At 43.6% G+C, this 14,591-nt stretch overlaps 1 protein-coding gene across 1 annotated transcript in view; it reads left to right on the top strand.

Moving 5' to 3' along the window:
- LOC110509354 (3',5'-cyclic-AMP phosphodiesterase 4D-like) overlaps positions 1–14,591 on the top strand; it is a 31,585-nt gene that overhangs the window by 3,788 nt on the left and 13,206 nt on the right. Inside the window, exon 2 of the mRNA XM_090226271.1 lies at positions 3,814–3,926. Within this exon, the coding sequence (XP_090082397.1) occupies positions 3,814–3,926 (113 nt within the window). The remainder of the gene's footprint in view (positions 1–3,813; positions 3,927–14,591) is intronic.

Here is a 14,591-nt window from a genome sequence, read left to right on the forward strand (position 1 = left end):
CCACCATGTTTGACAGTGGAGATGGTGTGTTCAGGGTGATGAGCTGCGTTGCTTTTACGCCAAACATAACGTTTTGCATTGTTGCCAAAAAGTTCCAATTTTGGTTTCATCTGACCAGAGCACCTTCTTCCACATGTTTGGTGTGTCTCCCAGGTGGCTTGTGGCAAACTTTAAACAACACTTTTTATGGATATCTTTAAGAAATGGCTTTCTTCTTGCCACTCTTCCATAAAGGCCAGATTTGTGCAATATACAACTGATTGTTGTCCTATGGACAGAGTCTCCCACCTCAGCTGTAGATCTCTGCAGTTCATCCAGAGTGATCATGGGCCTCTTGGCTGCATCTCTGATCAGTCTTCTCCTTGTATGAGCTGAAAGTTTAGAGGGACGGCCAGGTCTTGGTAGATTTGCAGTGGTCTGATACTCCTTCCATTTCAATATTATCGCTTGCACAGTGTTCCTTGGGATGTTTAAAGCTTGGGAAATCTTTTTGTATCCAAATCCGGCTTTAAACTTCTTCACAACAGTATCTCGGACCTGCCTGGTGTGTTCCTTGTTCTTCATGATGCTCTCTGCGCTTTTAACGGACCTCTGAGACTATCACAGTGCAGGTGCATTTATACGGAGACTTGATTACACACAGGTGGATTGTATTTATCATCATTAGTCATTTAGGTCAACATTGGATCATTCAGAGATCCTCACTGAACTTCTGGAGAGAGTTTGCTGCACTGAAAGTAAAGGGGCTGAATAATTTTGCACGCCCAATTTTTCAGTTTTTGATTTGTTAAAAAAGTTTGAAATATCCAATAAATGTCATTCCACTTCATGATTGTGTCCCACTTGTTGTTGATTCTTCACAAAAAAATACAGTTTTATATCTTTATGTTTGAAGCCTGAAATGTGGCAAAAGGTCGCAAAGTTCAAGGGGGCCAAATACTTTCGCAAGGCACTGCATGTGGCTCAGCGAAAATGCCCCTTGCATCATTTTTTACTAATGCGGCTTAATCGTGAGAATATTCAGGCTGACTCACTACCATTCATAATCCCACTGGCGGAATACTCTGAGTGTTGTGTGTGTCATCATGTTTTCTTTGTATGTTTTTAACAATCAGAACAACTAGTCAAAGTCTTAGAACAGGACATACAGAGGCTTGCGAAGGTATTCAACCCCTTTAGCATTTTTCCGATTTTGTTGCCTTTACAACCTGGAATTAAAATAGATTTTTTGGGGGGGGTTGTATTATTTGATTTACACAACATGCCTACCACTTTGAAGATGCAAAATATTTTTTCTTGTGAAACAAACAAGAAATAAGACAAAAAAACAGAACTTGAGCGTGCATCACTATTCACCCCCCCCCCAAAGTCAATATTATAGAGCCACCATCTGCAGCAATTACAGCTGCAAGTCTCTTGGGGTATCTCTATAAGCTTGGCACATCTAGCCCCTGGGATTGTTGCACATTCTTCAAGGCAAAACTGCTCCAGCTCCTTCAAGTTGGATGGGTTTCGCTGGTGGACAGCAATACTTAAGTCATACCACAGATTCTCAATTGGATTGAGGTCTGGGCTTTGACTAGGCCATTCCAAGACATTTAAATGTTTCCCCTTAAACCACTCGAGTGTTGCTTTAGCAGTATGCTTGGAGTCAACAGGGGCGGCAGGGTAGCCTAGTGGTTAGAGCGTTGGACTAGTAACCGGAAGGTTGCAAGTTCAAACCCCCAAGCTGACAAGGTACAAATCTGTCATTCTACCCACTGTTCCTAGGCCATCATTGAAAATAAGAATTTGTTCTTAACTGAATTGCCTAGTTAAATAAAGAAAAAAAAAATTGTCCTGCTGGAAGGTGAACCTTCGTCTCAGTCTCAAATCTCTGGAAGAATTTCCCTGTATTTATTTCCCTCAATTCAGTTTCTCAGTACCTGCCAATGAAAAACATCTTCACAGCATGAGGCTGACACAACCATTTCTTCACTGTGGGGATAGTATTCTCGGGGTGATGGAAGGTGTGCGCTGAGAGTCGGGAAGCAAGTTCAGGTTTTGCGCCAGACATAGTGCTTTTCTTGATGGCCAAAAAGCTCAATTTTTGTCTCATCTCACCAGAGTACCTTCTTCTATATGTTTGGGGAGTCTCCCACAGGCCTTTTGGCGAACACCAAATGTTTATTGCTTATTTTTTTCTTTAAGCAACAGCTTTTTTTCTGGCCACTCTTCCGTAAAACCCAGCTCTGTGGAGTGTACGACTTAAATCTCTGCTGTGGAGCTTTGCAGCTCCTTCGGGGTTATCTTTGGTCTCTTTGTTGTCTCTCTGATTAATGCCCTCCATGCCTGGTCTGTGATTTTTGGTAGGCGGCCCTTTCTTGGCAGGTTTGTTGTGGTGCCATATTATTTTAATTGTTTAATGATGGATTTAATGGTATTCTGTGGGATGTTCAAAGTTTCTGATATTTTTTTATAACTCAACCCTGATATGTACTTCTCCACAACTTTGTCCCTGACCTGTTTGGAGAGCTCCTTGGTCTTCATGGTGCTGCTTGCTTGGTGGTGCCCCTTGCTTAGTGGTGTTACAGACTCTGGGGCCTTTCAGAACAGGGTTATATATGCTGAGATCATGTGACAGATCATGTGACAGATCATGTGACACTTAGATTGCACACAGGTGGACTTTATTTAACTAATTAAGTGACTTCTGAAGGTAATACATATGCACGCACCACTTTTCCATTTGAATTTTTTATTTAATTTTTTGAACCAAGTAATTTTTTTCATTTCACTTCACCAATTTGGACTATTTTGTGTATGTCCATTTACATGTAATCCAAATAAAAATCTATTTCAATTACAGGTTGTAAATGCAACAAAACAGGAAAAACACCAAGGGGGATGAATACTTTTGCAAGGCACTGTATCTGTCTGTGTTGCACCTGTGGTAAAGACCTAGAACCAGGTTACCCTCATTTTAGCCCAACCTTAACCATTAGGGGGTTCAGTAGACATCTGACCCTGGTTCAGTAGTTAGAGGCAACTTCAAACATTTTCAGATTTGAATCTGTGACTCCCGTCCAGTCTGGGTAGCCTGGTGTGGATCATGGAGTGATGCATGACACAGATTTTCCTGCTATCCCAGATCTGGGAATCTTTTGGGCTGGATAAAGCACATCTCCATCCGGACCGTTGAAAGATTTGTGTGTAACCACTGGATTTCATGCGTGTGTGTTTTGTTTTCTACTCGTGGAGCAGGGGGGCTGCTTTACTGTGTTTTTGGAAGGCTGGACTCATTCTATTGTGACACTATATAACTATTTCCCCCTTAGATTCTAGAACTGTGGATACTCAAACTGTATGTTGTGGATTCTAGAACCTCTCACTCTGGATTGTAGAACTGTGCATTGTGAATACTATAACTGCCCTCAGTGGAACTTTCGCTCCTTGGGATTCTAGAACTACTTCTACTACTGTAACTACTATCAGGAGAGGGACAGATGGGTGATTGACGCTTTAGGGGTTATCAAAGACACTTAGCTGCAACTAGAGACCATCTCAGAGACAAGTTTTTCCCCCTTTTAAATCTCTCTCTGTGGAGACGCTATCATCACCATTGCCAGATTTTGCCCCCTAAGCTTCCCTTACTATGAAGTGTCACCCATGCTTCACACTGGCAACCTGGGCATGGTGCTTGTCTACGGAGTCATCACCGATGAAACACAAGAGATGACATCGCACAGCCCTGTCAAGCCCCTCAAAACTGACCACCACCACTCACCACCGCTCCCTGTCCCTGTCCCCCTGTCCCCTGTCTCCCTCTTCCAGAGGAGGCCAACCAGAAGCTGGCCACGGAGATGCTGGAGGAGCTGGACTGGTGCCTGGACCAGCTGGAGACCCTGCAGACCAGACACTCTGTCAGCGAGATGGCCTCCACCAAGGTAAGACCACTATCTACTTAGTATTAGTAGTAATAATGAAGTAGTAGCTATCTTCACAATACTCGCTATACGCTTTGTTTGAAAGAGTGAGACCAACTGCCACATGGCAGTGGGCATGGTGTTGGCTAGTGTATTTTGAGATAGCTCTTTACAGTAGGCTCACATGTTCTAGGTGCGTATGCTTTGGGTGAAAGAGTGTGAGCAACAGGGCAGAGGCATGACGTTCTAGTGGATTTGGTTGAGCTAGCGCTCTACAGCAAGCCTACATGGTCTGTGACCTAGGTCTAAGTCTCAAAACGGGATGGAGAGAGGACACAGAGTGTGATCATAAGTGACCAGTCACATCTCTCTCTCTCTCTCTGAGCCCAGTAAGATACTGAAATGTACAAAGAACATCAGCACCATCATGAGACATATGACAATAACACAACTACAGCCTTAGGTTATATCTCAAGGGTCAAAAATCTCCTGCATATTTAATTATTGCACCCAAATGCACAGTACTCATGTTGTGTACCAGGCACGATATGCACTGACGATTTCACCTATGAGCAATTCTCTTTTTGTCCACAGTCACATTACATATATGAAGGTTACAGGTGGATGGATTGTTGACTGTCTTGCAGAGGATGAGGTTTGTTGGAAAGAACAGTAATACTGCAGGTTGAATTCCTTATTATAGGGGTGTTTCAGTTGAACATGCGTACAGTACTGCTGTTTCTGGTTATATCACTTCCTGCTCGCTGCTTTCCAAGCGGCTGCTTATTTGATGGCGCTGTTAGTTAACCCTTGCTCGCCCTATGGGGTGTAGGTCTCTTAAGTGTAGCTAATAAATAGTTATTTTATTCAGTCTTTTACCCGTGTGTTCCCCCTGGGAGCAGCTAATAACTAGCCTAGCGAGACACACAGAGTCAGACTCGCTGCCCCACTGTTGATCAGCTAACGTAGCAGCAGCTAGACAGGCTCTTGGATAGCACCTCACTTAGATCCAAGATGTCCGTCGCAGGGAGCCAGTCTCAGGGAGACTCCGGAGTTGTCTCCAGTCGATAACTGATGTCATTAGTATGCTCGACCATGTCGACCATGTCGAAGAGGAATGAAAGGCAGCAGAATGTGTTTCTGCCTGAGTAGTTTTGTCACTGTGTATCGCGAGGGAACTATGTTTGGGGCAGTTTGTGTGTGCGTGTGTGTGCTTTGTTGCTGTTTTTGTAACAGGTTCTGGTTTGACCTCTAGCGTGCAAACGACTGTTTATTCCAGTATGTGACACATATGTTGCCCATTACTGCAACACCTTGTATTTGTTAGACTGGAAGATATCAATTGATTATAGCAATAATCTACGGCCCAGTATTTTTATGGCAGTGTGTGTATATGTGTGTGTTTGTGCGGATAATAATATGTGTGTATGTAAGGGTTAATTTTTCTGACAGAGTGATTTTTTTATTAAGTGTGTGTGTTGCCGACTGATGTGTGTGTGTGTGTGTGTGTGTGTGTGTGTGTGTGCTGGAAAGAAGGTCGGGGCCAGTCCGGGTAGCCTGGTAAACCAGTCCGGCTCTTCCTGTGTGCGGCTCTTTTTCCCTGGGCCGATGCCACAGATCTGGGCCAGAGTGTGTGAATATGCCAGTCGTGGGCTGACTGCCTTGGTCCTCCACAACATAGAAAGTGGATATGCATTGATCCATGTCACAATGGTCAAATTCGAACGCAACTGGAGAATGTCAGAATGGTAAAAAAATAGAGAGAGATTTTCCCTAATTTTAACATTTTAACAACTTTCATATTGTCTATATTAAAAAATCACAATTAATAACAGGCTTATAACATGTTATTGGTGCACGATTTCTACTCAATTTATCAATGGGAAGCAAAACCCAGCTAACAATTCTGAGAGTGTAAGGACCGACGCTAGAGATGAGAAGCAGGTACGGGGAGTCAACATTTAATGAGGAACAAGCATGAAACAAGACAGGCACAAACAACTGGGTATACCCAGTCCCAACAAACCGGTAGGGGCATGGGAGCCTGGCGAACTGGCTGAGGCGTGGGAGCCTGGCGAACTGGCTGAGGCGTGGGAGCCTGACTACCCAGTTAAGGCGTGACAGACTGATGATCCCGCTGGCAGGTGGGAGCCTGATGAGCCGGCTGAAGCGTAGACGCCTGGTGAGCCGGCTGAGACCTGACGTGGGATGGGCACCTGCTGAGCCAACCGGGACAAGAAAACCTCTCGAGCCAGCTAGGGCGTGGAAGCCAGACGTGCTGGCTTAGGCACCCCCGGTTCTATAGGCGGCAGCCCCCAGACCCGGCGTTTTATTTTTTTTATTTTTGTATTTATTTTACCTTTATTTAACCAGGTAGGCAAGTTGAGAACAAGTTCTCATTTAGAATTGCGACCTGGTCAAGATAAAGCAAAGCAGTTCGACAGATACAACGACACAGAGTTACACATGGAGTAAAACAAACATACAGTCAATAATACAGTATAAACAAGTCTATATACAATGTGAGCAAATGAGGTGAGAAGGGAGGTAAAGGCAAAAAAGGCCATGGTGGCAAAGTAAATACAATATAGCAAGTAAAACACTGGAATGGTAGTTTTGCAATGGAAGAATGTGCAAAGTAGAAATAAAAATAATGGGTTGCGAAGGAGCAAAATAAATAAATAAATTAAATACAGTTGGGAAAGAGGTAGTTGTTTGGGCTAAATTATAGGTGGGCTATGTACAGGTGCAGTAATCTGTGAGCTGCTCTGACAGTTGGTGCTTAAAGCTAGTGAGGGAGATAAGTGTTTCCAGTTTCAGAGATTTTTGTAGTTCGTTCCAGTCATTGGTAGCAGAGAACTGGAAGGAGAGGCGGCCAAAGAAATAATTGGTTTTGGGGGTGACTAGAGAGATATACCTGCTGGAGCGTGTGCTACAGGTGGGAGATGCTATGGTGACCAGCGAGCTGAGATAAGGGGGGACTTTACCTAGCAGGGTCTTGTAGATGACATGGAGCCATTGGGTTTGGCGACGAGTATGAAGCGAGGGCCAGCCAACGAGAGCGTACAGGTCGCAATGGTGGGTAGTATATGGGGCTTTGGTGACAAAACGGATTGCACTGTGATAGACTGCATCCAATTTGTTGAGTAGGGTATTGGAGGCTATTTTGTAAATGACATCGCCAAAGTCGAGGATTGGTAGGATGGTCAGTTTTACAAGGGTATGTTTGGCAGCATGAGTGAAGGATGCTTTGTTGCGAAATAGGAAGCCAATTCTAGATTTAACTTTGGATTGGAGATGTTTGATATGGGTCTGGAAGGAGAGTTTACAGTCTAACCAGACACCTAAGTATTTGTAGTTGTCCACGTATTCTAAGTCAGAGCCGTCCAGAGTAGTGATGTTGGACAGGCGGGTAGGTGCAGGTAGCGATCGGTTGAAGAGCATGCATTTAGTTTTACTTGTATTTAAGAGCAATTGGAGGCCACGGAAGGAGAGTTGTATGGCATTGAAGCTTGCCTGGAGGGTTGTTAACACAGTGTCCAAAGAAGGGCCGGCGTCACCATCAATGAGAACGCCAGCACTCCCCGATGCTTCGTTAGATGGCTGCTGTAAGGGAAATATTCCATGTATGTTAGTAAAAACCCTTTCAGAATGTTTTTTGGTTTTAAAGTTAGGAGAACATTCCCTTAACCTCACTAGGGTATGTGGGACACCTCGTCAACAGCCAGTGAAACTGCAGGGCGCCAAATTCAAAACAACAGAAATCCCATAATTAAAATTCCACAAACAAGTATTTTACACAATTTTAAAGATACAATTGTTGTAACTCCAGCCACAGTGTCAGATTTCAAAAAGGCTTTACGACGAAAGCACACCAAACGATTATGTTAGGTTCGAACCAAGTCACAGAAAAACACAGCCATTTTTCCAGCCAAAGAGGAGAGAGGAGTCACAAAAAGCAGAATTCATGACGCACGATCACTAGGTGCAGACGAAAAGTCAAAAAGTTTCGTTACAGTCCATAGAAACATGTCAAACGATGTATAGAATCAATCTTTAGGATGTTTTTAACATACATCTTACATACATACATTACATACATCTTCAATAATGTTCCAACCGGAGAATTCCGTGAACGTGCGTGGTCAGCTCATGCCTCTCCGGCATACATCTGACTCAATCCCCTCTCATTCGCCCCCACTTCACAGTAGAAGCCTCAAACAAGGTTCTAAAGTCTGTTGACATCTAGTGGAAGCCTTAAGAAGTGCAATATGACCCCTTTCTCTTTCAACCCTTCCTTTCCCCATCACTTTGTTTTCTTGTGATTGTTTTTCCCGCTGCACTGAGCATGCGCCTGACTCATCTGCATCGCTCTGCCCAGCTGCATACTGATGATAGCACACACATTCACACTGTGCACAGACCTGCAAACCCTGACATCAATTCAATCCCGGCCCTGTGCTCTGGGTGAGAGCAGCAACAGTGGCCAGAGGGAGAGAGAGACAGGAGACAAGACTGTGGATACTGCGTGTGCGTCTGTCTCTCTCTTAGCAGTTATGTTAAATATTCCTTAATGTGATTGCATTCATCACATAAGGTCACAGTTTGATTATACTACTTTATTAGAGACCATACCATAACATACACCTCTGTGCTGATCCAGTGCCCTTTTTCTCATTTGGATTCCAACTTGACTCACCTAGCATGAACTAACTCACTTTTGTACATCGTGCTGGTCCGTACAATTGACCTTATTTTAGCGCCCCAAAAACGTAATACATCCAGATCAACTGTAATGTCAATACCATTGTTAAGCACAATTTCTCCCCTTTTCCAACCCTTTTCCAAGAAAATCAATGACGAGATGATGCCCATCTCTGCATGATTCAAGAAGGCAATGAGCTCCTTCGGGTCTTTTTAAAAATGGCGGGTGGGGAAGCGAAACCTACTGCGTGATAGTGAAAGGGGGAGATGAGCCATGTGGGGAAATAACTTTTTGTCCACCTTATCACCTCTAAAATGTAAATAAAACACTATAAAGAGTTTATATACACATTTGAAGGTTTGTGTCGAATTTGAATCAGGGTTTTAGGCCGGTGCTAATGTGATCTTCAGATGTAAACAGAGGCTTTTGAGAGTCATGATAGCTTTCAGTTATGATGCAAAAAATGACTAGGTATCCCCCTTACCCTGTCCCTTTCTTGTTTTTAAACGGTGATTGGTGTGCTACACCTGGTGGAGAGAGGATGTATGACAGAATGAGTTGCTTTATGTCATGACACTCAACAATTTAACGTACAGCGTCAGAGGGGTCCGTTTTTCCACTTTTCTCCAATAGTATCGAGCCATTACCATGTCAATCAACGCTTGAATAGAAACCTAGTTCACACCCCAGATGTTGATGTCAACACAGTCGCTACAGTCCCATTAGTTTTCATTGCAGCCTCGTTTGAATGTCGCTGTTGTGCAAATTTGTACAGAATGGGGTTAGTCACCGTTACATGCATCACATCACATAATAGAGTTCATGAGTTCAGCTGTATTGCAGTTAAGTAAGAATGAGTAACTGGGGAGTGTCTCTGCAAGAATGCTCTTTACTAAACCCGGCCAAGTCATCACACACATACAGTGCATTCAGATCTACCTCATTTCTATCAACATGTTAAATGTGCAACCAGAGGGAAAAAAATTCTATATCACCTGTACTCCACACACAGAGACGCGCACAAAGCTCTCCGTCGTCCTCCATTTGGTAAATCCGACCACAATTCTATCCTCCCGATTCCTGCTTACAAACAAAAATTAAAGAAGGAAGCACCAGTGACTCGGTCTATAAAAAAGTAGTCAGATGAAGCAGATGCTAAACTACAGGACTGTTTTGCAATCACAGACTGGAACATGTTCAGGGATTCTTCTGATGGCATTGAGGAGTACACCATATCAGTCACTGGCTTTATCAATATGTGCATCGAGGACGTCGTCCCCGCAGTGACTGTACGTACATACCCCAACCAGAAGCCATGGATTACATGCAACATTCGCACTGACCTAAAGGGTAGAGCTGCCGCTTTCAAGGTGTGGGACTCTAACCCGGAAGCTTATAAGAAATCCTGCTATGGCCTCCAATGAACCATCAAACAGGCAAATTGAATCGTGCTACTCCGGCTCTGACGCTTGTCTTATGTGGCAGGGCTTGCAAACTATTACAGACTACAAAGGGAAGCACAGCAGCGAGCTGTCCAGTGACACGAGCCTACCAGATGAGCTAAATCACTTCTTTGCTCGCGTCGAGGCAAGCAACATTGAGGCATGCATGAGAGCATCAGCTGTTCCGGAAGACTGTGTGATCACGCTCTCCGTAGCCGACGTGAGTAAGACCTCTAAATAGGTCAACATTCACAAGGCTGCGGGACCAGACGGATTACCAGGACGACCATGTTTCAAGCAGACCACCATAGTCCCTGTGCCCAAGAACACGAAGGCAACCTGCCTAAATGACTACAGACCCATAGCACTCACGTCCGTAGCCATGAAGTGCTTTGAAAGGCTGGTAATGGCTCACATCAACCCCATTATCCCAGAAACCCTAGACCCACTCCAATTTGCATACCGCTCAAACAGATCCACAGATGATGCAATCTCCATTGCACTCCACACTGCCCTTTCCCACCTGGACAAAAGGAACACCTACGTGAGAATGCTATTCATTGACTACAGCTCAGTGTTCAACACCATAGTACCCTCAAAGCTCATCACTAAGCTAAGGATTATGGGACTAAACACCTCCCTCTGCAACTGGATCCTGGACTTCCTGACGGGTAGGTCCTCAACAATGGAGCCCCCCAGGGGTGCTTGCCCAGTCCCCTCCTGTACTCCCTGTTCACCCACGATTGCATGGCCAGGTACGACTCCAACACCATCATTAAGTTTGCAGAGGACACAACAGTGGTAGGCCTGATCACCGACAATGACAAGACATCCTACAGGGAGGAGGTCAGAGACCTGGCTGGGTGGTGCCAGAATAACAACCTAGCCCTCAACATAGCCAAAACTAAGGAGATTATTGTGGACTACAATAATCCCCCCCCCCCCCCCCCCAGCTGCAACATCGAGAGCATCCTGACTGGTTGCATCACTGCCTGTTATGGAAATATCTTGGCCTCTGTCCGCAAGGCACTACAGAGGGTAGTGCGTACCGCCCAGTACATCACTGGGACTAAGCTGCCTGCCATCCAGGACCTCTACACATAGTGGTGTCAGAGGAAGGCCCTAAAAATTGTCAAAGACCCCAGCCACCCCAGTCATAAACTGTTCTCTCTACTACCGCATGGCAAGCAGTACCGAAGTGCAAAGTCTAGGACAAAAAGGCTTCTCAACAGTTTTTACCCCCAAGCCATAAGACTCCTGAACAGGTAACCAAATGGCTACCCAGACTATTTGCATTGTGTGACCACCCTAACCCCTCTTTTACACCTCTGCTACTCTCTGTTTATCATATATGCATAGCCACTTTAACTATACATTCATGTACATACTAACTCAATTGGCCTGACCTACCCCGCACATTGGCTAACCGGGCTATCTGCATTGTCCCGCCACCCACCACCCGTCAACTCCTCTTTTACGTTACTGCTACTCTCTACTTATCATATATGCATATGTCACTTTAACCATATCTACATGTACATACTACCTCAATCAGCCTGACTAACCGGTGCCTGTATATAGGCTCGCTACTGTTATTTTTCACTGTCTTTTTACTGTTGTTTTTATTTCTTTAATTACCTGTTGTTCACCTAATGCCTTTTTTGCACTGTTAGAGCCTGTAAGTAAGCATTTCACTGTGAGGTCACATTCCCAGTGGGTCAGAAGTTTACATACACTCAATTACTATTTGGTAGCATTGCCTTTAAATTGTTTAAGTCGGGTCAAACGTTTCGGGTAGCATTCCACAAGCACCCACAATAGGTTCGGTGAATTTTGGCTCATTCCTCCTGACAGAGCTGGTGTAACTGAGTCAGATTTGTAGGCCTCCTTGCTCTCACACATGCTTTTTCAGTCTGCCCACCAATTTTCTATAGGATGAGGTCAGGACTTTGGAGGTATGCTTGGGGTCATTGTCCATTTGGAAGACCCATTTGCGACCAATCTTTAACTTCCTGACAGATATCTTAAGATGTTGCTTCAATATATATACATCATTTTCTTTCCTCATGATGCCATCTATTTTGCTAAGTGCACCAGTCCCTCCTGTAGCAAAGCACCCCCACATGATGCTGCCACCCCCATGCTTCATGGTTGGGATGGTGATCTTCAGCTTGCAAAGCCTCCCCTTTTTCCTCCAAACATAACGATGGTCATTATGGCCAAACAGTTCTATTTTTTTTGTTTCATCAAAGCATGGTGGAAAACAGACTGCCTAAGTCTGATTCCCAATCAGAGACAACGATAGACAGCTGCCTCTGATTGGGAACCATACCCGGCCAACAAAAAAATAGAAAAATAGAATGCCCACCCAAATCACACCCTGACCTAACCAAATAGAGAAATAAACAGGCTCTCTAAGGTCAGGGCGTGACAGCTTCAACATGTTTCTTCAAAATGTACAGCTGTGTGTCATCCGCATAGCAGTGAAAGTTAACATTATGTTTCCGAATTACATCACCAAGAGTTAAAATATATAGTGAAAACAATAGTGGTCCTAAAAATGGAACCTTGAGGAACACCGAAATTTACAGTTGATTTGTCAGAGGACAAACCATTCACAGAGACAAACTGATATCTTTCCAACAGATACGTTCTAAAACAGGCCAGAACTTGTCCGTGTAGACCAATTTCGGTTTCCAATCTCTCCAAAAGAATGTGGTGATCAATGGTGTCAAAAGCAGCACTAAGGTCTTGGAGCTCGAGGACAGATGCAGAGCCTTGGTCTGATGCAATTAAAAGGTAATTTACCACCTTCAGGAGTGCAGTCTCAGTGCTATGATGGGGTCTAAAACCAGACTGAAGCGTTTTGTATAAATAGTTTATCTTCAGGAAGGCACTGAGATGCTGCGCAACAGCTTTTTCTAAAAAAAATTGAGGGGAATGGAAGATTGGCTGATGGTTTTTATATTTTCTGGGTCAAGGTTTGGCTTTTTCAAGAGAGGCTTTATTACTGGCACTTTTAGTGAGTTTGGTACCCATCCAGTGCATAGGGAGCCATTTTATTATGTTCAACATAGGAGGGCCAAGCACAGGAAGCAGATCTTTCAGTAGTTTAGGTGTAATAGGGTTCAGTATGAAGCTTGAATGTTTAGAGACCATGATTATTTTCATGAATGTGTCAAGAGATATAGTATTAAAAAACTTAAGTGTCTCCCTTGATCCTAGTTCCTGGCAGTGTTGTGCAGACTCAGGACAACTTAGCATTGGACAAATATGCAGATTCAAAGAGGAGTCGGTAATATGCTTTCTAATGATGGTCTTTTTGTCAAAGAAGTTCATGAATTTTCACTGCTGAAGTGAAAGCCATCCTCTCTTGGGGAATGCTGCTTTTTAGTTAGCTTAGCGACAGTATCAAAAATAAATGTTGGATTATTCTTATCCTCCTCAATTAACTTCTTGCATCGAGCAATCCCGTATCCGGGAGCGTAATCATAGCCTCAAGCTCATTAGCATAAGGCAACGTTAACTATTCATGAAAATCGCAAATGAAATTAAATAAATATATTGGCTCACAAGCTTAGCCTTTTGTTAACAACACTGTCATCTCAGATTTTCAAAATATGCTTTTCAACCATAGCTACACAAGCATTTGTGTAAGAGTATTGATAGCTAGCATAGCATTAAGCCTAGCATTCAGCAGGCAACATTTTCACAAAAACAAGAAAAGCATTCAAATAAAATAATTTACCTTTGAAGAACTTCGGATGTTTTCAATGAGGAGACTCTCAGTTAGATAGCAAATGTTCAGTTTTTCCAAAAATATTATTTGTGTAGGAGAAATCGCTCCGTTTTGTTCATCACGTTTGGCTAAGAAAAAAAAACGAAAATTCAGTCATTACAACGCCAAACTTTTTTCCAAATTAACTCCATAATATTGACAGAAACATGGCAAACGTTGTTTAGAATCAATCCTCAAGGTGTTTTTCACATATCTATTTGATGATAAGTCATTCGTGGCAGTTGGGTTTCTCCTCTGAAGCAAATGGAAAAATGCACGCAGCTGGAGATTACGCAATAATTGCAACGGAGGACACCAAGCGAGCACCTGGTAAATGTAGTCTCTTATGGTCAATCTTCCAATGATATGCCTACAAATACGTCACAATGCTGCAGACACCTTGGGGAAACGACAAAGTGTAGGCTCATTCCTTGCGCATTCACAGCCATATAAGGAGACATTGGAACACAGCGCCTTCAAAATCTGGGGCATTTCATCTTGGTTTCGCCTGTAGCATCAGTTCTGTGGCACTCACAGATAATATCTTTGCAGTTTTGGAAACGTCAGAGTGTTTTCTTTCCAAAGCTGTCAATTATATGCATAGTCGAGCATCTTTTCGTGAGAAAATATCTTGTTTAAAACGGAAATGTTTTTTTATCCAAAAATTAAAAGAGCGCCCCCTATATCGAAGAAGTTGGAAAAATAAGATGATCAAGGAGCAGTGAGGGTTCTTCGATACTGCGCGGTACTGACATTCCAAG

This window comes from Oncorhynchus mykiss, chromosome 29 (assembly GCF_057628025.1).
Source record: "Oncorhynchus mykiss isolate SJ-2025 chromosome 29, ASM5762802v1, whole genome shotgun sequence".
Taxonomy (NCBI): Eukaryota; Metazoa; Chordata; class Actinopteri; order Salmoniformes; family Salmonidae; genus Oncorhynchus; species Oncorhynchus mykiss.